At 44.9% G+C, this 25,833-nt stretch overlaps 1 protein-coding gene across 4 annotated transcripts; it reads right to left on the bottom strand.

Moving 5' to 3' along the window:
- Positions 1–62: 62 nt before the first annotated feature.
- Positions 63–25,200, bottom strand: pacsin2 (protein kinase C and casein kinase substrate in neurons 2). 4 transcript variants are annotated; one of them, XM_062482745.1, is made up of 12 exons: positions 25,049–25,200; positions 15,843–15,926; positions 15,209–15,365; positions 14,628–14,863; positions 11,594–11,749; positions 11,163–11,338; positions 10,747–10,867; positions 9,584–9,631; positions 8,306–8,424; positions 4,232–4,378; positions 2,851–3,038; positions 63–2,221 (listed from the first exon to the last, which is right to left on the bottom strand). In XM_062482745.1, exons 2-12 carry the CDS (start codon positions 15,897–15,899, stop codon positions 2,109–2,111), a joined length of 1,518 nt encoding a protein of 505 aa, XP_062338729.1. In that variant the 5' UTR covers positions 15,900–15,926; positions 25,049–25,200; the 3' UTR covers positions 63–2,108. The 4 variants fall into 4 exon arrangements, with proteins under 4 accessions (XP_062338729.1, XP_062338731.1, XP_062338730.1 ...); XM_062482747.1 differs by lacking the exon at positions 4,232–4,378; XM_062482746.1 differs by lacking the exon at positions 9,584–9,631.
- Between the last annotated feature and the right edge of the window lie 633 nt (positions 25,201–25,833).

Genomic DNA, 25,833 nt, shown 5'->3' with positions numbered 1-25,833 from the left:
CTGGGTAATGAAGTCAACCTCACATTTTGCGCAATCTCAAAATGGACTTGACAAAACAGCTGTTAGAATCTTTTATATTTGTGTTTAATATATTTTTATTTCCTGTTTTTGACTAAAATGTACAAACTAAATTGTGCAAGTAAATATTCTGTTTGTATATTGTCTTACTGACAACATGTCCTGAAACACATGGCAAAACGTTTTCTCACATTTTCTATTGCTCGAGTGGCTACAGGCATCTAATAAAGGTCATATTTCCAGGACATCAACCGTAAGGACACTGTAATAAGTTCATTTATAGCATACACTCATATGTCAAGAACATTTCCTCTTATGAAATAGTTGATAAACTGGTAGTTAAAAGGGTTTGTGTTGTGTTAATGTATGAATGAATAACTCCCATACTTGCTAAAATAATTTTAAGAAAAATAACATGGAGATATTTTTCATCTTATTGATAAATGATCTATATGGCCCTATAAGATAGGGGGAATAAGATATATATTTACAAATGTAACAAAACAGCATGACACTTGCCATAAAACATTCAATTATTGTACAAATGGATTTTTAGAATCACAGCCTTTTTCCAACAAGCAAAAACAACAAAAGCTCTTAAGGCATATTATAAATTAACAGTCATCAATTTGTAACTAAAACCACATGAAAACCTCCTTTATGCTTTGTTCATACGTCTTTCTATTTACATGCAAAAATTCCTCCCATTATAATCTTTCACATGTAAAAGATCATACAAGCTTTGTTTTATTATTGCATAACTTGTAACAATGTATTCAAAGGAGGCCAAAGAATATTCTTCCAAAACTTCGCATTTGACATCCAGTGCAAGCTTGGATAAAGCTCTGAGATTCAAGTGAGAAACCTTTTACCCCCAAAACATTCAGACTAGAAAAACAAAAAAGCAAAAAAACAAACAAATGATATTCAAAGACGCATAGGCCACTAAGAGAAAGTGAAGTGATTTGAGTGAGTACAGGATTAGGCACAGTTATTCAGTGAGGTGAGTGTCACAGATACTGAAGTTCATCTGCAAACACAAGTACAATCAATAGGTGATCCGATACAATCAGTGAGTGTACAATCAGATTAAGGAGGAGGGTAGAGGCAAGCTGGCAACTAAAAACAAAGCATTGAAATTGGATGACGTCTAATGACATGGTGCGCAAATTGTAAAACAGTTGTGAGTAATGAAGAGAATTGGCATCAGACACTTATACTTCAACAAAGAAGGTAGAAAATTAACTAAAAAATAACTCGTCAAGACTCCCCAAAAGTAGGAGTTTGATGTTTTTAACCTGGTGATACTTACGGGGAAAAAATTGACACCTATAATTTTGGGATCAAGCCAAGGACCAAATTAGTTTGTAGATTCCAGTATTAAAAAAAATGTAATTCACACATGATTCTATTTTACCTAAATAATGGTCATTCCAAAAACACTAGAAACCAAAAGACCACCAATATGCATTCACCCTATTTTCAAACACTTTTCCACAGTCCAACTTTACACACCAAACATGGTTGTACTGTGTATAGTTATGGACAGGTACAAATTTTGATTGGTTTAATCAGTTCATTATCCATTTTTCTAATAAATCAAAAATCAATGAAGCGATACCGATTGGAAGCGGTCTCAGAAACGCTGAAAAAAACTAATCAAGTGGGTCTGCCTATCCTTTTGCTCCAAAGACTTGTTAGAATGGCATTCAAATGTGCTACTTTTTTGCACTTGGTTTAGCACATATTAGTTATACATATAAATTGTTACTTTGTAGGATAACATATGAAACCACTTTTTGCTCTGTAACAGCTTGAATGGACGTTTAAGACACAATGACAAGGTCAGAGTGAAACATCACCTATAAGCGGGAGAAATCGAGAGACCAATGCTATTGGAGGTGACGTCGTTAATCTGCAACCCCTCATCTGCCCCAATCCTAAAGAAAGCAGTTGCAGGTCTAGTCTCTACCACAAGGGGGTGAGAGTGACAGGCAGGGGTGCTGTGCCCAACTCACAAGCCACACCCATTTACTCTCTCCTCTTTGTTCATCCATGTTCCTCCTTCTCTTCTGGTGAATCCCTGTGCGTTACTGGATGTCTTCGACGTAGTTGGCTGGGTAGAGGCCTACTTGCCCTCCCTTCAGACGGCCTTTGCACCAACCCTGGTCATCCTCGTTTCCTACCTTGATGAACTCCTCCCCTGTAGTGCACAGAGGGACATTTGTTGGAGGATGGGAACTGATTCATCCCTTGTTCTCAACTGGCACACTTGATCATTCTCCCTTTGGGACTTCACCCCCCCCCCCCCCCCCCCAAAAAAAAAAAAACCCTCCTCATCCACCTTGATGTTTAAACAGACTGGCTCAGTATCTAGTGCAGTGGCACAGGTTGTTCTTGAGTAAATGTATTAACTTAGAATTGATTTAGCAAATAGAGATTTTCTGTCACTAGGATCTTTTTAATGGATGCTGACGACAAACGTCCACCCTGCATGGACGATAAAGTTTGATTCTATTTATTCTATTGACTTGTGTGAGCGGTCTGGGGATGAGTGGTGGGGCGAGTAACACTCATAGCTCAGGTCCAAAAAGTCTCTCTCTCATGTTGGGATCCCCACATCACTCCCGCATTCAGATCTGCTCATTACAAGTCACATGAAACTCCCCAGTTCGCTAACACCCACCCCATCATCTCTACCCTGTCCTGATTCAGAACGTTTCAGTGGTAGTGGTGGTGGGGATGAGGGGTATCCGATTGGCTTGTTCTGTCCCTCTCCCTTCCTGCCCCCCGTCTCTGATAAAGCGCACACATACACACACACACACACACCTGCTTTGAAGCTCAGCTCGTCCTGCTCCTGCCCCTCGTAGTCGTACAGGGCTCGGACCGGCACCGACACCAGCGGGGACGTCGGCTCCTCCTCAAACGGGTTCCCGTCACCATTGGTGTCTGTGGAGAAAGGGTTCCCGCCCGTCTCCTCGTCTGACCAATCCTGCGTCTTTTCCATGCTGCTGGCGCTGGAAGGACACACCAAAGAACGAATCAGAGCGCGGGAGAGGAGGAAAACACTTGTGTCAATCTTGCCCTTCTCAGACATCAATTGGACGATCCAGCATGCAGGAAGCAGGAACAAAAAGTTAAGAGTGAGAAGGAATACCGTACAATGACACCAAGTAAAGTACAGTTGGAAACACACAAACGGTCCAAACGCATTTCCAAATCCGCCCGGATACAAACAAGCTGCCAGCGTATCTTTCACCCTTTTCTCCGTCCAATCAGAAAATCTGGAGGAGAACAAACATGCCCAACAACTAGGATTTGTTTGGGTGAGGCAAGCTGTGGTTTCACCATAGCCATTTTGGCTAAATTGATTTGTGAGTTGCTTTGATGGCACAATGAGACAACATGCTATGTAAGCCATGGCAACACAATGACAACACATGTGCATGGAAACACTGAGGAAACACAAATACAGAGTAATCAGGGAAGTCAGACCAAGGCCAGCCTGTTCCAGAAAAGCATGGTTGCACTTCCACCTTCGAACCACCAGAGAGAGGTAGATACATACTATCCAGGACTTGCTATGCCAAGTCAGAGAAATTATGAAACAAGCACACGTCAACACACACACAGACACAAACACTCATAGCTGTATTGCAGTCAGACCTGTGCACACATCAAATACAGCTCCTTACTCTAGGAAATATTCTGTCTTTCTCAACAAAACAAAAAATTCTAGGCAGTTATTGGCGTACTTAGTGATATGACACCTACTGTACATTTCTCAAAACGTATCTATCTGGTGCCTTTATGAATTGAACATAAAACATTTTGGTTAGAGAAATCAGGATGGTTTCCCTGATCGAGTGCCTCGCTAACATCAGTTCTGACTGCAATGTACACTTTGGACTGAAAGCACACAACAGCGAACATACATGCATGTACTTGGACACACACACGGTTCTGCATAGTTAGGAGTGATGAAAGCACACACTGGGCTTGTGCGCTCGTTCACTGAGTGAGTAACCATGCAGAGTGAACACCCAACAAAGAAACAGAGAGAGAGAAGAGAAACTGGGAGAAAAGAAAGGAGGAAATAGAATTTGTAAAATGCAAGGAGAGAGAGAGGGAGGGAGAGAGAGAAACGCAGAGGGAGAGAGACGGCAGTGCTTTTGGCACTTCGGGGTGCCGGGGGCTCCTGTTCACCAACATTTTCCCTTCCTCTTTTTTGACAAGCAGAGGACTGCCGTTGTCCAACGTCCTCTCCTCTACGGTGTCCTCTTCCTCCTCCTCGCCATCCTCGTCATCCTCAAACGGGTTGGAGCCCGCGGGCGCTGTGCTAGCAGGCACCGTCAGGCTGACAGTACCGGGAACACGGGGGAAGAGAATGGTTGTGACACACACAAACATATAGTGAGTACAGACACACACTGTCTGGGACTGTGCCAGAGGGTCAAACCATAGACATGGAACATTGGAGTGATATTTGTCTAAGAGTCCAAATGTGTTTCTCTCTCTCGTTTTATTCAGATGTTCAGGTTGGAATTTAGCCCCTAAACGAGATGGCTGCCATGACACAGCATTCTAAAGCCTTTGTAGGTTTTTGACCGAGGGCACTAGGTATTTTTATCTCAGTGGGTTGAACCATGTAAACTAATAGGATCAATTGTGACATGGGATAACAACAGACATTAGGACAATGATACTGACATGATGACATATCAACACAACACCCGGACCAGGACAAAGCCAAACTTAGTATCCTTGACAGACCACCGTAGCCGTCACTGATTATGACAATATGTAGTAGTATGACATCAGACGCCATGTGTTAGAGCAGAGACACCAGCATGGAGGGCGTTGGGCCTGAGTGTAACCTGTCCCCAGGGAACAGACGATTCGTACAGCATGGTGAGAACTCACACACATTCATCTGCATTTGTCTGTCTCACGTGCAACTTGAGTCAGGCTGCTCTTTAACTATGCTGGTAGGCAAGAAAGTAAAAAATAAAATAAAATAAAAACCCCAAAAAAGGGTTAGCTGTCTAGATATGAAGAGTTTGGCTTGAAGGCATTGTTTTCTTAAAACCCCAGGTATGGTTCTAGGTGTCCTGTTGGAGCTGATCTAGAATCAGCATTTCTAGATGATCTTAGAACCTCCACAGTCAGAAGACACAACACCTGGCTGTGCTCAGATCAGTGTCCACCTCGTGTTCACGGGACTGTTACATTTACATTTAGTCATTTAGCAGACGCTCTTATCCAGGGACATTCCCCCGAGGTAAGTAGGGTGAAGTGCCTTGCCCAAGGACACAACGTCAGTTGGCATGACCGGGAATCGAACTGGCAACCTTCGGATTACTAGCCCGATTCCCTCACCGCTCAGCCACCTGATTCCCCGGTTAGCCTAGGCCCTGAGGCCTAGGGGCCCTGAGGCCTAGGGGGCGGCTGTGGCTCAGGGGGTAGAGAGGGTCGTTAATCGTAAGTTTGGCGGTTCGATCCCCGACTCCTCCCATGTGCCGAAGCAAGCAAGACTCCGAACCCCAAGTTGCTCCCGATGGGGTGGCCAGCGCCTTGCATGGCAGCCCCGCCCTCGTCGGTATGTGCGAGTGTGAGTAGGAATGGGTGAATGAGAGGCAAAATGTAAAGCGCTTTGAGTGCTGCTAAGGTAGAAAACGCACTATATACATGCAGTCCATTTAAACATTTGCCCTGAGGCACCATGGCTTCATATCAGTCAGCCAACATGTCTGTGCTGTGGACAAACTCTGAACGCCTTTATTGACAGAGTCACACAACGCTCCCAGAGTTGACACCAAACATTTGCTCGGGAGTAATGCAACTTTTGCTGGCACAATGTCAGCAAATCCATTTTATTGCACAAAAACATTTGTATAAGAAAGTCTTAAAACGTCCCTAAACAGTCAAGTCAGCATTATTTTTACTGGCACAAATAGGCCTATGCAACAAATATACACACCAAAAATATACGTCAAATCCAATTCAGTGATGTTTCCCAACAAAACACGGAACTCGAAATGTAAACTGTTTTCCCTCTGTATTCCAAATATATATACTATAAGGGTTCAAGGGGTGGTGAACTGTCAGTTTGGTTGAAACCAGGAAAGCAAGTTTGGGACTGGAATGCAGAAAAAAGATAAGGTTAAACTATGGCTAAGAGACGACTTCCAACATTTTTTGTTTTTTTTACATTTCAAATCATAGACGCATGTTGATTTGACAAATTTGGTTCTTTGTTTAGCTGTAAAAAATTGAACGCATGAAAAATTCCTTTGTGCTGCTTGACTGTCACCTGTAAGTAGACACTGGAAGCTGTATGATGTGCCCAGGGACAAACACACTACTCTCAAGCAGAAGTGCATGTGTAGGATTGACAGACAAACATACCCCCTATGTGGTCCGAGCAGCTAGCTGATGGAACGCAAACCTACTGAGGTCAAAGGTCAAATTTGTTTCCATTCCTCACATTCCACAGATTAACTTTTTTTTTTACCCTCTCAAAAAACACACATGGACACAGGGTTGATGTTTTGATTATGAACTGGGGGAGGAGTGTGTCCAACATCCAATCACTCCACATGACAAGGGCACCGTTAATTACAAAGCTGGTGTGGAATGCAAGAGGTTGGAAAGATACCACCCAACAACAATCGCATAACAGTTACTCAAACAACCTGGTTCAACTCCAGAAATCCTTCTCGCTCTCATTGAGAGTTGCACAATTTGATACTTTTGAATCCAGGTTGCCTAGGATGTACTATGGATGTTTGTAGAAATATTATCAAACCATTTCTAGAGAGACATTTGTACACGTTTGTACGTGTACAATTGGCTCAACACTGAATGAGCCAATTGTATCAAAAATAATATCAAAACGTCTACAATGCTGCCATTTCAAAAGAACAGAATCATTTCCGTTGTTCCCAAGTTTTTTTATTCCAATGCCACATTTAAACTTCTGATTATAGCAGTTAGATACTGTTATTACTGAGATCCCAAGTTTGCTAGTGTTAGTTCCAGACCAGCACTGAAGCCACCTGATCACCTCAGATGGGTGATGATGCATTTACTGAACAGGTTAGCTCAGCAAAACTTTGAAAACTTGGGCTTTCCCTGACCCACAGTGACCATCCATCATCGACACATCACAGAAATATTAACATCCATATTTCCACATTTATTTTGGCACTTGCTTAACCGGTGGAAGTCAAAGCTGATGAAAAGCTTTTCCCCCAAATGTTTACGGTTGCCGTGGCAGCTGCTCTGCAGCGAGACGTCGTTCGGAAAGTTCTCAGAGAATTCCTGACTGAGGGAGGGGCAGAGTGTGCAGAAGACTGACCGCTATAGGATCCAGGACGCATGAGGATGTTTAAGTTAGAAGAGTATGTCAGTGTTTTTATGTGTGTTTGGGTTACATTATTTCATTAGCCCTGTTGTCTTCATATGTTTTTCAAACTGTGTGTGTGTGCGTATCTAAGGACTCTCTTTAGCAGCCATGTAGATTTTTGTATAGCTGATATGCAGGCACGCAAACATGGGGGGGGGGGGGGGGGGGCATGGTCCCCCGGAAGAACATTTATTACATTTCAAAGTTAAACGCATCAATCTGGTGCACTTTGAGAGCTAAATTAAGAGGCTAGAATCTATGTAGAATCTGTGCTCTTGTAAACAATGTAATGTTCTTTTAACCATAAAGACATTTTTTGTATAGCATACATCATAAAAAACTATTAAACAAACGGGATTACCTTTGTTGAACTACTTTATTTTCTATAAGTCAAAAGCATCACTTACTGTAAAGCTAACACACATCCAACGGACATAATTTTTTATATTGTATTAAAATTGTTTCTACTAGATGATGTAAGATGGGTCTGTAAACCTCTCCCCACTCTGCCTCTGATTGGCTGTGAGGTTTAGGCATTAGGAGTGACGATTGGTTCCAGAGCCAGTTGTAAAGTTGCGAAGCACGGGTAAAATGCTGTGTTGGCCAAGCACCCCCCCCCTCCCCTCCATTCGGATTTGCACGAATCACGCAAGTTACCCATTTCGGTTTCCTAAAGGTGAGGAGTTTGCATGCCTGAATATGAACTGCAGCTTTACAGAAGATGTGAGATGTGTGTGTGTGTGTATGTAGGAGAGTGAGTGTGTGCTTGCAGGAGTGTGTATGGGGGCAGGAGTAAGTGTATGTGTGTGTGTGTGCAGGATTGAGTAGGTGTGTGTGCAGGAGTGTGTGTGTGTGTGTGTGTGTGTGTGTGGTTACCTGCTGCTGCTCTTAGCCTGCTGCTCTCCAGTCTGGCTGATGCCCGTCAGTGTGACCCCATCAGTGGGCTTCTTCTTCTCTCGTCGGCTCAGGCTGCGATTCAGGTCTATGGACCAATCCTGTTACACACACACACACAAACCAGGCTCATTAAATGTTTTGTTTTTAAGTCTACTAAAAAGTGAGCTTTTCTGGATACAGGCTTGTTATGCTCATCTATACAGGCATGTCAATTGCACTGCACTGCACTCACTGACACCAAGAACACATTCCAGAAATGGATGCTTCGAGCAACCAACCAAATTCACCCACCATCTCGAACCAAAGACTTCTCAAGCTTCAACCAGGCAGTGGAATGATAGCATAGTGAGCGAATCGTAAACTCAATGTGTGTGTGTGTGTGTGAGTGTTTGTTCCATCACCATGCAGACAAAAGACAGGGAAGAGCAACATTTGACACCTTCACCAAACGCTGCAGTTAGGGTAGAGCTAGCCCTGACACGAGGCGAGGCAGTAGGTCTGTCACGTACGTGTGTCCCCCCCCGCCCCGCCCCCCCCGACAAAAACGTGATAGACTTTGGCGGGCTTGACGTGTAAAAGCATAGTATTATAAGCTTGATAACGTCCCATTCGAGCGTCTTGTGTTAGGCAGGACAGCTGGCTTTCGCTGAGTCAGAGCGTTTGAACAGATCTGCCTTTCGAAATTTCCCTTTCAGTCTAATATGGGGCATTTTACCTTTTGAGTTCGCTGAATCCCTTTTTGACAGTACAATATGTCACAGCCTCTCTCACTGTCTCTCACTCTCTCATTTTGGTGGCCGCTAGCCTGACTGGTGACTCAGAAGGTCAGTGACGTGGCAAGGTCACGTGAGTCTCAACGTGACTCGCCGCGGGGCAAGGTTCACACAGAGGTCACCGTGGGGGGGGGGGGGGGGGGGGGGGTACGTTCCGAAGGGGGACAGGGACGTAAGTGAGCTATACCCAGAGAGCTTCATGAGATCCAGACGTTACAGAAAACCCATGTTCACATCCCGCCTCAAAGCCTGTGGGCATGAGGGAGGGGGAACCCCCCCACCCGATTGGTCAACAAGAAAGAGCCTTGTTGTGTGCGTGTGTGTGTGAGTGTGCACATGTGTTCCCTTAGTTCTGCCGGTATGAATTTGAGGAGGGCAATCCTGAGTTGAGGGTTTAAAGTTGAACACAAAATACACGCCTCGCACACACAAACCCCCCACACCTCAACGCAGTGATAGAACAGTCCTTCCATGCACAACTCACTACAATGGACCTTCTCTTATGGAAGTGGGATTTGGAGCGGTCCACATTCTGTCAAAAAGGGGGATGGGGTTAGTGAGGAGAAAACCAAAATTACAAAAAAGATTTTTTTGATTTTTTTTATATATTATTTAAAACTGTGATTTAAATAATATATACAATTATTTAAATAAAAAGTGTTAGTTGTGGTTTATGTACAACTTAAACGGATTGCTTTTACTGCTTTCAGAACACAGCTTACAAAGGAACAGAAGGTGTGAAATTGGTGGGAAAAGATATTTGGAAAGAAAATATTCCTTTTTTGCAGAACGGCTGACACACAACAGCTGGGGATGAAGCCAACAGAACCCTAAGATATGAGAATGAACGGTGTGTTTTGACATTCACAAGGGTTTCTGGGGGACATGTATATGCAAACGGTCTGTGCATAGATGAGTTTTACCGTAAACTTGTTAAACAGGTTCTACGTGTGTGTGTGTGTCATATACAGTATACGTGTGTAGTGTACATATGAGTGTGTGCGCACGTGTGAGAGATGTACGATGTACAAGTGTGTGTGTGTGTTAATGTCTATATGAGAGAGGGAGCGTCCGTGATGAGTGTGTGTGTCCTGGTCTACAGAGAGAACACACTCACTCAGAGAACAATAGTGTCTTGTGTGGCACCATCAGTCATAACCCTTCAAACTACATAAGCCAATACCAGATGGCGACAAAACACTGAAGAAGTGGAACAAGAAGTTTGGAAGAATATCACCTCAGTGGTGGTTTCCCAAAGAACGATAAATCTCAACATTTGCATTCTTTTACATGCTCTCTTACTTCATCTTTCTCTTTAGCACTTTCTCCCTCTCTCTCTCCTTTTTGGGTGAAATGACATAATCCCTTGCTTTCCCTAACCCGCCACTCACCAGACACAATCTGCATCCGTCTCTCCTGCTTCATTTTCTCTTCCTCCTCCTCCCTTCATTCCTCCCTCGTTTCTCTCCCCCTCTCGTGTATTTAGGAATAATTGTCATAACCGCGCTCCCAAACATTCTCTCAATCCCTCCTTCCCCCTCGACGTCCCCCCATCCCAACACACTACTTGTTCACGGCCATGTCTGGTTACCCACGGTTACACCCTTCACCTCCCCTCTCTCCTAACCTCGCTCCCTCCATCCGTACCTCAAACTGGGGCCAGTTCATGGGCATGCCTGGACCGTGATTGGACCGGAACCACTTCAGGTCTTCCTCAGCGTCGGCGGCGGAGATGGTGTCTTCCAACGTGTGGTAGACCGTCTGGAACCTGAAGGGGGAGAGGAGGAACGTCACCATCACCTGGGCCCAGTCAGGCCTGTGTGTGCCCAGTCAGGTCTGTGGGCTTAGCGGGTGTGTGTTTTGGTATGTGAATTATTTATTTTAGTATGTGAATTCAGATTCACTACATTTCTGTTGGCTGATTGTTAATTTTGATTTGATTACATACATACACACATATATATATACACACATACAATATATTAGTGGAAATACGCTTTGCTGGAAATCTGGGGCGGGCGCGACGTGTCACGTGATAGGTGGGCGGTGTGAGGGCGTCTCACTTGTGATTGGTTGAGAGGTCCAGGTGCTGTTTAACCTCCAGCAGCAGCTCTTTGAAGAAGCAGAGCCGCTTATCTTCAAACTGCTGCCACTGCTCAAACACCTGCTCCATGTTCTCCATGTACTGAGGAGTAACCTTGTCCAGCTCCTCCAGAGACTTCTCATAGCGCTCCTTAGACTGGCCGGGGACAGGGGGACAGTTAGGGGTATGTACACACGCGCTCACACACACACTATGTCCTATATACACACACACACACACAATGTCGTCTCTACACACACACTCTCACCATGTCCTCTCTACACACACACACCCACACAATGTCGTCTCTACACACACACATTCTCTATACACACACGCACACACACACTATGCCCTTCCTATACACACACTATGTCCTCTCTCTACACACACACAAACACGCCTCTTTACCTTCTGCACCTCCTGCTCACATTTCTCCACCTTATCCTGCAGCTTCTTCTGAAGCTCTGGGTTGTTGTTGTTCTCCAGCTTGCTGTTGTTCTCCCGGCTGGTGGCCAGCTTCTCCTCCTTACAGGCAGTGTGGTAGGTCTTCTTGGTGGTGTCCACCTGTGCACACACACACAAACCCGCTAGGTGAAGGTCCAGGCCCCACGCTCAAAATACAGTAACACTGGAACTAGTTTGTCAGACACCACACATTTGCGGTAAACATGATTTCCCATGTGAAAAAACGGACAGCTTTTTTATTTTTATTTTTTTTCTACCGAAAGAAACTGGCCCTTGTTTTGGATTGTCCAATATTATAATTTTTTTTGTGAGATCTGGATGCTAGTGAAGGAGCAAGGTTTAGTTTAGGGCCCTTAAACTGGCTAGCTTGTATATGAGCTAGCTAGCTGCTCACTGATTTAGTAAATAAAAATGTCTGTGTCGGAAAATATAGCTTTTGTAACAATACAGATTATGTACTGTGTTATTAATAGTGAGGGAAAGCTACACAAGCCTTTTATACATGTATAAAATCAATATATCTGCTAGCAGCGATGCGGGTTCCTCCGCAAAATGGCAAAATATTATACAAATGTACATTGTAGAAGGTCAAGAGTTGGACAACAAGAGAGCAAAATGACTTCATGTTTGGCAAACGACAACAATGGAGATTCAAACTCAAGAGCATGTGGTTGCAAGTCAGCCTCTATCCTCTCTGCTACACATCAACTGTTGAGTTTATAAAAAAGGCTGAGTAATAGCTTTGGTCAGTTTTGGGACAAAGTTTAAGCAGCTGTAATTCAATCATATTTTGACATACCAAGGTAAAATTGTTTATGGTACTTCAGAATGATGTCATCCTGTTTAACTAAACAGATAATCAAAATGATGACAGGGTCAAAGACTGGCTGGATTTTAACCTATGACCTTGCACTTTACAGTACACTGTCTCAGCCTATTGAGCTATTCTCAGTGTTGGATATTGTAATGGTCAGTTACTGTATAAAAAAGTAAGATGTTTCTCCTGTGGTAAGCGTTGTTCGATTCAGCCATAGTTTAAACAGCTCCAATTCAATCATATTTTTACATACCAAGGTAAAATTGTTTATGGTACTTCAGAGTGATGTCATCTTAAACCCTATTAGGTTTGAAAAACCATAAGTCAAAATTATGTTTGATTTATTGACACAAAGATATTGAGGAAATGTGGACATTTACATAAATACACCCCCCTTTCAGCCATTTTGTTCCATTCTTATTCCATTTCACCCTATATAAAGACTCTTGACAGATGTGTATTCTACACATCTTGACAGATGTGTATTCTACACATCATCTGTAACACATCTCAAGTCAATTGGATCTATGGTTCATGAGGAGAATGGTTTTGAAGGTTGTACCAAATTTGGACAGTACAGATAAATCTATCATGGCGGGCCTTATGGGTCCTTGAGGCTTTTTTGTTCCCTATGAGAAATAAGGCATGTGTACCAATTTTCAGGCCTTTTGGAGTAATGGGGCACTGGGGAAATCACGTAGACTTTGGGGGTGGCTTATAGCGTCACCTATGGGCGTACATGGGCCATTAGCGGTCTGGGAGTAGTGAGCGACCTGTTGTATCACTGGGCCAAATTTGAAAACATTGGGTCAAGAACTTTTTTAGCTATTGAGCCATTTCATGGAGATTTTTTGTTGTTGAATACTAACAAAAACCATAGGTTCCCTCCTACCGGAAGAACCCTAATAATAATAGGAATACTAACAAAAACAAAAGGTTCCCTCCTACCGGAGGAACCCTAATAATAATAGGAATACTAACAAAAACAATAGGTTCCCTCCTACCGGAGGAACCCTAATAATAATAGGAATACTAACAAAAACAATAGGTTCCCTCCACCGGAGGAACCCTAATTACAGAAACTGCTCATGTTATCTTTTTACTATCCCTGAAGCACAACAAGCATTCAAATTCCCATCTTGGTAACAAGTCAACACATTCTTATGAGTGCAGTACTACACACTTCTACTGTCTCGGATATAGTGCACAGGGAAGTCTGTCAGAGCACACAGGAAACGAACAGGCCACCTCTAATTTGATAAGAGTGGGCAGCTGCTGTTTGTGTGTGTGTGTGTGTGTGTGTGCTGTAAGAAGGGCACAGCACATGATCTGATAGTCCTTTCTCTGGTACAAAACCACCTCTGTTTGACATCTCCACTTTCATACTCTTAACACCCATCTTCATTCCCCTTGAAGTTCTCCTTACTCTGTCTTTCTCTCCCTCTTCACTCCCTCCAATCTCTCATCCCTCTCTTTATCTCCACTCGTCCAGCCAGTCTCTCTACTCTCTGTTCATGAACTAGACTAGCTTTTCCACATAACTGGACTGATTTGTTGGCTACCCTTCTGACACTGCACAATCACATGGTCAGGAAATCACTCATTGTGACATCACAGATACAGGAACTGGCGGAAAGCCAGGAAGTCACTAAATGAGAAATGCCACACACAAAAATGCGTGCACACACACACACACACAGGAAAGGTGAACCCTGTCCTGTAAACAGGCGACCAAAGAAGAAATCTGTGTTTTAACCTTCTGGGTTGGAAGTCACAGTGTGTGTGTGTGTGTGTGTGTGTGTGTGTGTGTCTGTCTGTCTGCATAAACAGTATATATGTCATCTCAACAGTTAAACTGGGCTCTGTTTGACACAAAATGGCCACCACTCTCTCAGTCAGATTCTGTGCCTGGAAAGATTACATGCCACGGTTTCCCATTGATGGGGCAAGGCTGTGCTGAAACTGGGATTCTGGGAGGGTGTCCGTTTGCTGCTAGCTTAGCCAGGGACCTAACAACCTCCAGTGGTGAGGAGTCACGACAGACGGGTGGATAGACAGATGGGTGGATAGACAGACGGGTGGATAGACAGACGGCTGGGTAGACAGACGGGTGGGTGGAGGAACAGACATACAGATGGAGGGACAGACGGACGGACCCACCTCTTTGAGTTTCTTGGCCCAGGGTTTCTGCGCCTTGCGGAAGCAGTCCTCGGCCTCCTTGGTCTCCTTGAAGCCCCCGATCATCTGCTTGTGGAAGGCGTCCCTCTGCCAGTTCTTCAGCTTCTCAAAGTCCTCCCCCATCAGAGCTGCCTTCACCTCCATATGCAGCTCGCTCACCTTCTCCGCCTCCGTACACAGAGCCCCCCACGCCCGCTCCAGGGTGCCGTACTGAGGGCCTGACGACACACACACACACAGTGTAATTTTATAAATATTCAGCCAATAACATACACACACACACACACACGTGCACGAATGTGGACACATACAGCCATCGAGAGCCCCTCCTGCTTGTATTACTGGACAAAGCTGGTGATGATGTCATAAGAAACGCACATACACAGAAACACTAAAAGGCGAGCACGGTAAGACTTTGTCACACACACACACACACACACACACACACCAATGAAACCAGAAGCAGGTAGCCGCTGGCTTCAATTCACTGAACCCCCAATTCCCCTTTCACATCCTCCAGTCAGACAAAAGGGTCTGTGTGAGTGTGTTTGTGTGTGTTGCACCTTTCTCGATCAGCTGCCTCCAGCGCTTGGACCACTCTGTCAGCTGCTGGGCGTAGGACTTCTCGATGCGGGCACGCTCGTGGAGGCAGTTCATCAGGTCGTTACACAGGCGGTTGCCGTCGTCCACGCGCTTCACCGTCCTCTTGTAGTTCCCCACCTGGGGGGGGGGGGGTTAGGGGAGAGAAAGGTAGTCAGTGTGCACGCATGCATGAGTGTGTTCCCTACGTACCCCTTATATCCGGAATGAGGGATGTTCGGCCTACGGGGGCCGTATGCGGCCCCCAAGACAGCTTGATTTGTCCCGGGGTGCGATTTATAAATACAACAAAATTATCTAGACAGCAATAGCTTTGTTTTGCTACGATAAAGGGAAATAATATACAATAATAAGAATCAGGTGAGAGATTGAAAAGCCGCATAGCCCCCTAGCACCCAGCCCCACCCTTCAATATTCAGCGTGGCCCTTGAGGGATGTTATGAAGACTGAAATGGCCCTTGATGATGGGAGGTTTCCCCACCCCCTGGCTTCTATATTTAATGTGCTTGATGTCATGCGTGTTTACATACTATTGTCTGTTATTGTGGTGGAGGGTCTGGGTCTGTCTGTGTGAGTGGTGTGCATGGCATGTCTCACCTCCCAGAAGCTGTCGCTGGAGACATCGATCATGGAGTCGTCGTAGGAGCCTGACATGGCTGCAGCCCTCTCAGTCCTCAGGGCCTGGATACACACACACACACACACACTCATTAGAACAGGGTCCATCAAATTGAGGAAGCCGCACATACAGTTAGGTCCATAAATATTTGGACATTGACACAATTTTCATAATTTTGGCTCTGTATACCACCACAATGGATTTGAAATGAAACAATCAAAATGTGCTTTAAGTGCAGACTTTCAGCTTTAATTTCAGGGTATTTACATCCAAATCAGGTGAACGGTGTAGGAATTACAACACATTTTATATGTGGCCCCCCCCTTTTTAAGGGACCAAAAATAATTGGACAAACTAACATAATCATAAATCTAATTGTCACTTTTAATACTTGGTTGCAAATCCTTTGCAGTCAATGACAGCCTGAAGTCTGGAACCCATAGACATCACCAGACGCTGGGTTTCGTCCCTGGTGATGCTCTGCCAGGCCTCTACTGCAACTGTCTTCAGTTCCTGCTTGTTCTTGGGGCATTTTCCCTTCAGTTTTGTCTTTAGCAAGTGAAATGTATGCTCAATTGGATTTAGGTCAGGTGATTGACTTGGCCATTGCAGAACATTCCACTTCTTTGCCTTAAAAAACTCTTTGGTTGCTTTCACAGTCTTCGGGTCATTGTCCATCTGCACTGTGAAGCGCCGTCCTATGAGTTCTGAAGCATTTGGCTGAATCTGAGCAGATAATATTGCCAGAAACACTTCAGAATTCATCCTACTGCTTTTGTCAGCAGTCACATCATCGATAAATACAAGGGAACCAGTTCCATTGGCAGCCATACATGCCCACGCCATAACACTACCTCCACCATGCTTCACTGATGAGGTGGTATGCTTTGGATCATGAGCAGTTCCTTCCCTTCTCCATACTCTTCTCTTCCCATCATTCTGGTACAAGTTGATCTTGGTCTCATCTGTCCATAGGATGTTGTTCCAGAACTGTACAGGGTCTTTTAGATGTTTTTTGGCAAACTCTAATCTGGTCTTCCTGTTTTTGAGACTCACCAATGGTTTACATCTTGTGGTGAACCCTCTGTATTTACTCTGGTGAAGTCTTCTCTTAATTTTTTACTTTGACACAGATACGCCTACTTCCTGGAGAGTGTTCTTGATCTGGCCAACTGTTGTGAAGGGGTTTTTCTTCACCAGGGAAAGAATTCTTCAGTCATCCACCACAGTTGTTTTCCGTGGTCTTCCGGGTCTTTTGGTGTTGCTGAGCTCACCAGTGCGTTCTTTCTTTTTAAGAATGTACCAAACAGTTGATTTGGCCACACCTAATGTTTTTGCTATCTCTCTGATAGGTTTGTTTTGATTTTTCAGCCTAACGATGGCTTGCTTCACTGATGGTGACAGCTCTTTGGACTTCATATTGAGAGTTGACAGCAACAGATTCCAAACACAAATACCATACTTGAAATGAACTCTAGACCTTTTATCTGCTCCTTGTCAATGAAATAACGAACTCCCATGAGGGAATAACATACACCTGGCCATGGAACAGCTGAGCAGCCAATTGTCCAATTACTTTTGGTCCCTTAAAAAGGGGGGGGGGCACATATAAAATGTATTGTAATTCCTACACCGTTCACTTGATTTGGATGTAAATACCCTGAAATTAAAGCTGAAAGTCTGCACTTAAAGCATATCTTGATTGTTTCATTTCAAATCCATTGTGGTGGTATACAGAGCCAAAATGATGAAAATTGTGTCAATGTCCAAATATTTATGTACTTAACTGTAATCGAATTCCAGTCCATAAACACACTAATTTGTGTGGATGTTCAGTAATGATGTGTGGCGTGTTCGAGAGTACTGCTTTGGTATACTGTTCTAGTGTCCTGTTATAGAAGGCTGTTCTGGTATACTGTTCTAGTGTCCTGTTCTAGAGTGCTGGTGTTGAGTTTCTAAGCTGAATGGCAGCAAGGAGCCCATGCAGAAGCACACCAGTCTGTCATATCAACATGTGCGTGGAGAAGTTGAGAACTAAGTGTGAGACACACACACATATACACTCTCTTCTGTTTGACAACTGACAGAGGGTCTCAGGTCAGAGAGGGAGAGAGAACCGGACCTCAGCCTTCATCCTTGAAGAAGGGATGAAGAATAGGAAGGGAATGAAGTGCAGAGGAAGAGAGAGAGATATGTGGAAGAGCCGTAAAGATGAACAGACAACAGGCCAATACATGACAGAAGGCTCTCCCGGAACGTTCTGGAAGGGGGAGGAGCAGACGCCCAAATACGGTCATGCCAACGCACCTGGCCTCGTGATGGAAAACCCCTGTCCAATCACGGAACCTCTCCTCTGCCTTAGAAATACAGTTGGGGAAAAAACAAGAGGATCACAGAGGATGCTTTGAGGCGATGCTTTCAAAACTTTCTGCAGTATACTCCTTAACCCCCCACCTGCCCTCACCCTCCTCAGTAGCACTGACACTGGAGGAAAAAACTATTCTCATCCTCAAATACCAACACAGGAAAGCCATGGTGAACAATAGATGGGAAGAGAATGCGAGGAGAAAAGAGATGAGGGGGGCAATTCAAAGAAAGGAGAAAGAAAGATTTCATGGACAACCGTCGCCTCCGATGCTGTCACACACAGACCAAGGAGAGAGCAAGAGACAGAGACAAAGAATGTAGGTATGCAAGTGACTTGCTGTGATGAATCAAAAATCCCTTATCGACCAGACAGCTCAACGAGAGAGGTTTCGCTTCACCGCCATCACATGATAAACAGCAAGCACTCCTTCTCCCACACAAACACTTGTTTTATATCACAAACAGAAGTTAGCCTGACTTAGCCACAGCATTGGCTGTGGTAATGTTGACGTTTTCTTCCAACCATCTGAAAGCTTTGAAGACAACATCCAGAACGTTATCATTGTTCTCCCTTAGTGACATTTCAAGAGAAATGCAGAACTGGGAACGTTGCCACGCCTCATCTCAGTCGTGTCTGTGTGTATGTGAGTTTCAGGAAGTAAAGTGAGAAGGGTGCTGGTAGCTGAGAAGAAACGATCCCAAAAAACACTTCTCGTTTGTGAGGAACGTAGAAGAAGTGTGTGTGTTAGTGTGTGTGTGTGAGAGACGTGGCTTGATCCTCTCCACAGCAGGTGGGGTGGCTTCAGCCGTTTCCAGAACCGTGCCAGCTTTCAACATAGCACACACAGAAACCACTGTTGTTGCAGGCTGGCAGAGGAGGCCCCGGCCGAGTGTGTGTGTGCCCTCACCCCCGCAGCGGGGAGCTTCCGTCTCTTTCGGGGCGGGCGTCGCAGCGGAACACCACCGACAGACAGAGCTCTGTTAGTCTCTCCTCCTCCTCTCTCCGTTCCTACCCTACCCTACCCTCCTCTCCTCCCTCTTTTTCTTCTCCTCCGTTCGTCTCCACCTTGCTCTCCTTCCGCTATCTTCCATTTCCAAGTGTCGCCCCCCCGCCCCCCATCCTTTTCTCCTTTACTCGCTCGCTCCATTCATTCGTCTCTCGTTCATCCATCCATCCTCTGTCTCGGTCCAGCCACGCCGGGGGAAGGGGGATTTGCGTCTTTCAATGTTGCTGCACTGGCTTGAGTTTCTCTCTCATTGGAGAAACACTGAAAATAACCCTAGAGAGGTTAGACAATGTGTGTGTGTGTGTCCTGAACATCAGTCGTCCTTGGACAGAGGTTAGTATTGTGAACAGGGTGGTACACAAGTGTTTCATTTTCAAACACACACACACACACCACACACACAAACCACACACACATACTGCTGCCTCTAGATTTAAGTGCCATCAGGGGTAATCCTCTTTGGAAAGCCTGTAGTACTCATGAGAGATCGATGATGGTGTGTATGTGTGTGTGTGTATATGTCTCCTTTCATTTCTCTCAGCACTTTCCACTGCAGACTCGGGAGTCAGCATGGTGCACAGCTCCTCTCAGCTCACTGGGTTCTGAGCACCCGGAGAAACAACAGTCCAAGAAACAGGCCTTGGCCCGGCCCACACACACCTCATCCAGAGAAGGCTTTAGAAAACCCATGGCCCATTTTCTACCGGCGCAGTCATTGACATCGAGCTGGTTTATATCGCCGAGGATTAAGTAGTCATTCTCGCTCCCTCTGTCTCCCTCTCTCTGTCTCTCTCCCTCTTTTATCTCTCTCTCTCTCTCTCTCTCAGCTGTCCCTATCCATCATCTCTCCATCATCTCTCACTGGGATAACTCAAAAGCCAAAAACTGAACAAACGGGATGTCTCTCGCTAAACGCAAGAAAGTCGCTCGGCGTAATAAATGGTTCACAATCTACTCTGAGCAGACCCACATTTAGACACACGCCTTCAGAGAAAGAAAGTCCTCAGACGAGTCCCTGAGTTAGCAGGTGCTTCTGCAGCATGAACCGAGGCCAATATGAATCCACGTCAAATTCACTCGTTCACGGCAAACTCAACATACAGGAACCAGAACAGAAGAGGAAGAAAGCTGGGACTGGGAGCTACAACAAAAGGTGTGTATCCTGTGTGTGTGTGTGTGTGTGTGTGTGTGTGTGTGTGTGTTTGTGTCTCCGGGTCCTAAACTGAGAGGGACGCTGAGGCATCATTTCTTTCAACCTCCAGGATTTCCTCACGCAAACTGAACCGCATGACCTGGCCCAGAGCTGGATGCTGGCCTGGACTATGGGTCTTAAGTCCACTCAGTCCATCAGTCTGGGAAGACTACCAGCCTACACTAAATAAAACACGCACACAAATAATGTAAATGTTTTGACTTCCTCAACAACGACAAAAATACGTCACCTGTTGTCTAAACGAGGAAAGGTTTAGGTAACAGCTCTGTGGTGTGTACGGCTTCGCCTGTGGGCGAAACGCAGCTTTAAATATGTACTAGACTGAAGTTCAGGCCAGAGTCGTTGATAAGCTGAACAAATGGAGGCCCTATGAGCTGGCTGTGTTCCTGTGTGAGTGCGTGCTCAACCCTCGGTGGAGCTGTAGCCAACATATCCTCGAGTCATACTCAGTGGCCATTAACACGGGCATACCAGTGACACAAGGGTTGAGTGTGTGTCTGTGTGTAGCACTAGCACGTTGAGGGGTAGTCAGGCCTGGTCTAAGTCTTACAGTACCTGTCGCATGTACAGCGCCACGGGTTAGCTACAGTGCCTGTCCAGACTGAGGAGTACAGGGTGCTCAGACCAGAGATGTCCTACCCAGAGATGTCCTACCCAGAGATGTCCTACCCAGAGATGTCCTACCCAATTAACAGTAACGACAAACGGAGAACAAGAACCATGCAAATAAATTGCAAAACAAACGGAAAAGGCGTCCGAATTACTTTCATCTGATTGAGTGTGGGGGGGGACCAGGGGGATGACTATAAGAAGAAGGAAGATAGAAGAAGAAAAGAGGCGTGAGGAGGAAAGGTGAGGAGAGAGAGAGAGAGAGAATAGGCATTGCTTGCAGTGATTAAAAGCACATGAGCAGCACTGTGTGTGCACTGACACAGGGAGTCTTGAGTCATGACACAGCACACACACACACACGCACAGAGAGACTCCACTTGCCTAACCTCACAAAAAAGGGAGGCGTGTATCTGCGATGAGTGAAGACGTTAGAAACGTAGAACAAGAGAATCATTCATTGGCTCGAACCCGATTCATCGCTGTTACAGAAAACCAAACTGAACAGCGAGAATAAGGGGGGGGGGGCTTCTATTTACAGTAGTACTGTAAGCTACTCCTCATGATATTGCTGTGTGTGTGTGTGTGTGTGTGTGTGTGTGAGAGGGGGGGGGGACATGGGACGGACAGGACGTGGAGCCAGACTCCCACACATGCCCATACACAGCAGTTCTGTGAGAAGGGACTGCGGGGGGGGGGGGGGGGCACACACACACACATCTTCATGCCTCACCGGCCTATCCACTGCTTCAGGTGTGTCCTCTGTAGACTCCAGAGGAACAATGGCTGCCGTCACCATGTCGATCTGCTCTACAGCCACGGCCGACTGAGCTCATAGGGGGCTGACAGGCATAAGCACGCTTGTCCCCTCGGGCTGTGTGTGTGTGTGTTTTGACGTATGAAGTGAGGGGAGGGGAGAAAACTGTGAAAAAGAAGAAATGGACGCAAGTCAACGAGCGCGTCTGTGTGTGTGCGCGCGCGTGCCAGAGTGCGGGAGATCTGGCGAGCCACTTTTAATAAAATTCTCGCGAAGTGAGGAGTCGTCCGTGCGTGCGTGCGTGCGTGTTCAGCAGCGTGCCACATCCCTCCCAAGTCTCTTCCTGAAGTGGAGTTCACCTCGGGGAGCCACGGACACACGGCACTTTGAAGCAGCCACAAAGCCGTGCCTCCCCCTGATCTTCCCCCACACCGTAGACCGATCCAGGGCACAGGACAAGCGCTAGCGGACGAGCCGCTCCTAAGAGAAGTCCGTTGAGTTGTACCGACAACAGTCCTCTTGCTGCTGTTTCACATATCACTACCCAAGAAATAAAGACACAATCTTCTCACCCGATCTGACTCACTATGCCAACGCTCCAGTTACATGAAGGTTTGGGTGACAAGGAAAAGATGACTTCCTCTATTATTATAAAGCAGAGGGACAAGTCGCTCTGCTGTCGGAGAGCGAAAACAGGAACAGAGGTCTCATACAGTGGAAGGTCCAACGTTACGCCACTGGGCTAAAACACCGTTTTGTAGCTAACATAACAGGTAACTTTAATGACATTCCAGGTTCAGTTTAGTCCAACTAGAAGCTAATTTAAGCAGGAAGTGATTCATGAAAAATGCACGGAGAACAAATTCCTGTTGCTTTGCCCCGGTCCATATTGCTTAACATGCCAAATGTTAGGTTAAGAAACCATTTGAATAAACTTTCTTGACTCAACTGAGGAGTAGGCCACTAGCTCAATAATGTACTGTTTCCTCATAAAACTATTTATATTTGCCGTCATGGGAACAAAAAACAAAGAGTTGGGTACTCTTAAACAGCAAGCTTCCCGGAAAGGAAAAAAAAACATGATTTTCCTGTGATTGAAACTAATACTATAAAAAAATACCTTTTCAAACATTATCTCTCTCCATTCCCTACTTTTGGCAAAAGGTTAGGCCTAAATATGAATGACATCTCTTTGAAAATAGACAACAGCTGCTAAATGCAGGGTAGCCAAGCCCAATACTATAAATATTCAAACGGGTATAGTCCAAACGAAGGGGAAAACGGTGCCTTTGGACGCACTTTTGTCCGTTCAGCATTTGGTTGGTCAACAGCGTGACCGTGACCGCTGATCTCACAGTGACTGGATGGGCTGCTCTACAGAGAGTCTATCCATCGATCCTAGATAGAAACCTGTGAGGCACTGAAGCCTCATATGGCTAAGGAACGTGGAGCCCCAAAGCTTCGCTCAAACTCCTCCGTCAACACTCGGGGTCAGCTGTGGCTTCTCAACTTCTAAAACGGCCACCTCGTTCCAAAGTTGGCCTTACCCAAAAAAGCCCTTGGTCTTTTGATGGTGTCGTACAATAGAGTTTGTTCCAACTCTTTTGGGCATTTTCCATCCACGGTGCCAACGGAGGGTTAGCAACATAATGGGGCGAAACGCTGCATTACGTGACAGGGAACGGGGGGGGGGGGGGGGATCATGACATCACAGGATAATTTTCTTCCAGGTTTCCAGCGGAACCCCCGGGTTATATAATGAGCCTAAGGTGTGTGTGTTGGGGAGAGGGAGGGGGGATTACAACAGAACAAATAGAGCTCTCTATGGAGGCTTTTGCATTTGATTAACCAGAGAAACACAAAGCACAGAACTTCAAAACATCAGCTCTGTATTACCTTGGAGTGTAATAGTGAGTTGCTCTCTACATCTTCTTTCCACAGATCCCTGAAGACAGCACTAAGCTTTCACTACTCTCTCACCCCAACAATACAACCCACAACCATGTGCCTTCATAATCGTCATGCTTTAACTTCCCTTTATCTTCCTGATAATTCTGTCCTCAGGAGAAAGACTACTATTTAAATAAAGTCTGCAGTTGCACTTCATTGAATGATTGCTCAAGGATTGGCTGACCAGCTTAAGATTTGTTGAGGGAAGTCTGTAAGAGCATTCAATATTAATGTTGTGAATTGTTGTTTTAAAGGACAACTTAAATGTGAGCCATTTCATATGATATCCTCTTGTTCTTTCATACACTGATTGCAGCTCAGCAAATGACTGACTGTTGAAATTATGCCTGCACACAAATATGGTGCAGCCAAAATACAATGTTTTGCTGGCACTCATGGGTAAGTGTCGGCAGGAACACTGCAATCTGACTTTGGCTGAGCATAAATATGTAAATGATTTTTTTTGTGTGCAAGTGAAACAGAACAACAATGTCATTTGAGTTGAACGTTCTTTTGAGACAACATTTTAACCACAATGCAATACCACATAGAATTACAGGACATCACAACAGCTATGATATGCGGAGTTCTTGTGAAATGTGCCCCGCCCTTGATCAGTCAAGGAAAACACTGCGATACTGCATTAAAAATAGACTAGAGTGAAACTGGAATGCAATCACGTACTTAGTTTGGCCCAAATTAACAACTTTTTGGGTAAATTGCCCAGGTCCTTTGACCATAAAGACTTGTGCTGTGGGTCTGAATACAGGACAGTTGGTCATAATATCGACCTGATTGATTCACGAAGCTTAGAATCAAGCATACCCTTCGTTGATCGGGTTGTAGTCCTACTGAATTTGGCTAATTATATAACACCAGTTGATGATTTGCTAGTGGTACCGTAACACCTATTAACTTGAACTTTTAGTGACAGTGTAGTAGTCTACAGTAGTTGAGCTACTTCAATTCAATCAGACAAACCGGTGTTAGATGCTAACATGCTGATTCTGACGACTCAGTCATGGGTAGTGTACATAACACTACTAACACACACGGTCTAGTAACTCACGAAAACAACAGCAAGTAAGTTTTCAAGGCTGGCTAGATCGCAAAAGAAAACTTTAATGCAACTCATGACTATTTACCAAGTTGTTGTAGTAGCTAGCTAGAGTTGCGCTAAGTTAGACATTTGCAGTGCTATCCAGTCTGCACTATATTGGATGAGAAAAAATGTATTATCAGTTTATGGCCGAAATGTAAGTACTTAAACTTTTACCCCACCTTTTAGAGGTTAGCTTCTCTTGTCGGTCTTGACAGAAGGTGTTAAATGATGAGGTTAAAAGCCTTGGTGAAATCCTTCGTTTTTTCAGAGCAGCAGGACTGCACCACGGTCGGTTGACTGAGGGGAGGCGCGCCTCTCTGACGTCATATCCCCAAAACTAAGTAACGTGATGGAAAAAGTTACTTTCAACCCCTTATCGATTACACTTAGACTGATAATAGTGACACAGACTTTTATATGCCTAATCATGGAAGATAAACGCAATTGACATTTCAATCGCAAACGTTTTCCCACATTTTGTAATAATCCATTCATGTCCACTTTTTATAATATTAATCGGACTATATCATAATCATTTACTAAAAATGCATGAACATCTCGGGAGTAGGCTACACACGCTGTGCACGTACCCGTAACAAATACCCGAAGACAGACACAGTTAACCCTTGTGTTATCTTCGGGTCATTCTGACCCATCAGTCATTGTGACCCACCATCGTATTGCGACAACTTTACCGCATACAAAAACAAAGTGAAGCATTTTCTTTTAACAGTTGGGCTGTCTCAGACCCCCCATATTGCGAAGGTTAAAAGAAAATTATTTTTATTTGTTTTTGTATTGGGTAAAATTGGGTAAACACAACGATGGTTCGTTATGAACCTTTGGGTCATGTGACCCGAAGGCAGCACAAGGGTTAAGACTAGATACAGTCAGTAATCAGTCAGTAACAAACTATCGTTAAACACACCTGCAGTTTTGTGGCAGTGTGGATAGTATCATCAAA

Source organism: Osmerus eperlanus, chromosome 17 (assembly GCF_963692335.1).
Source record: "Osmerus eperlanus chromosome 17, fOsmEpe2.1, whole genome shotgun sequence".
NCBI lineage: Eukaryota > Metazoa > Chordata > Actinopteri > Osmeriformes > Osmeridae > Osmerus > Osmerus eperlanus.
Note: the sequence above shows the minus strand (reverse complement) of the source record. Positions and strands in the feature narration are given on the sequence as shown.

What these genes read in the sequence shown, in the direction of transcription:
- pacsin2 (XM_062482745.1), bottom strand. Translation starts at nt 15,899, where the DNA reads ATGTCAGGCTCCTACGACGACTCCATGATCGATGTCTCCAGCGACAGC. An exon ending in GGGCCAAGAAACTCAAAGAG is followed by an intron (nt 11,750 to 14,627) that starts GTGGGTCCGTCC and finishes GTGTGTGCACAG; the next exon opens with GTGGACACCACCAAGAAGAC. An exon ending in GACCTCTCAACCAATCACAA is followed by an intron (nt 10,868 to 11,162) that starts GTGAGACGCCCT and finishes CTCCCCCTTCAG; the next exon opens with GTTCCAGACGGTCTACCACA.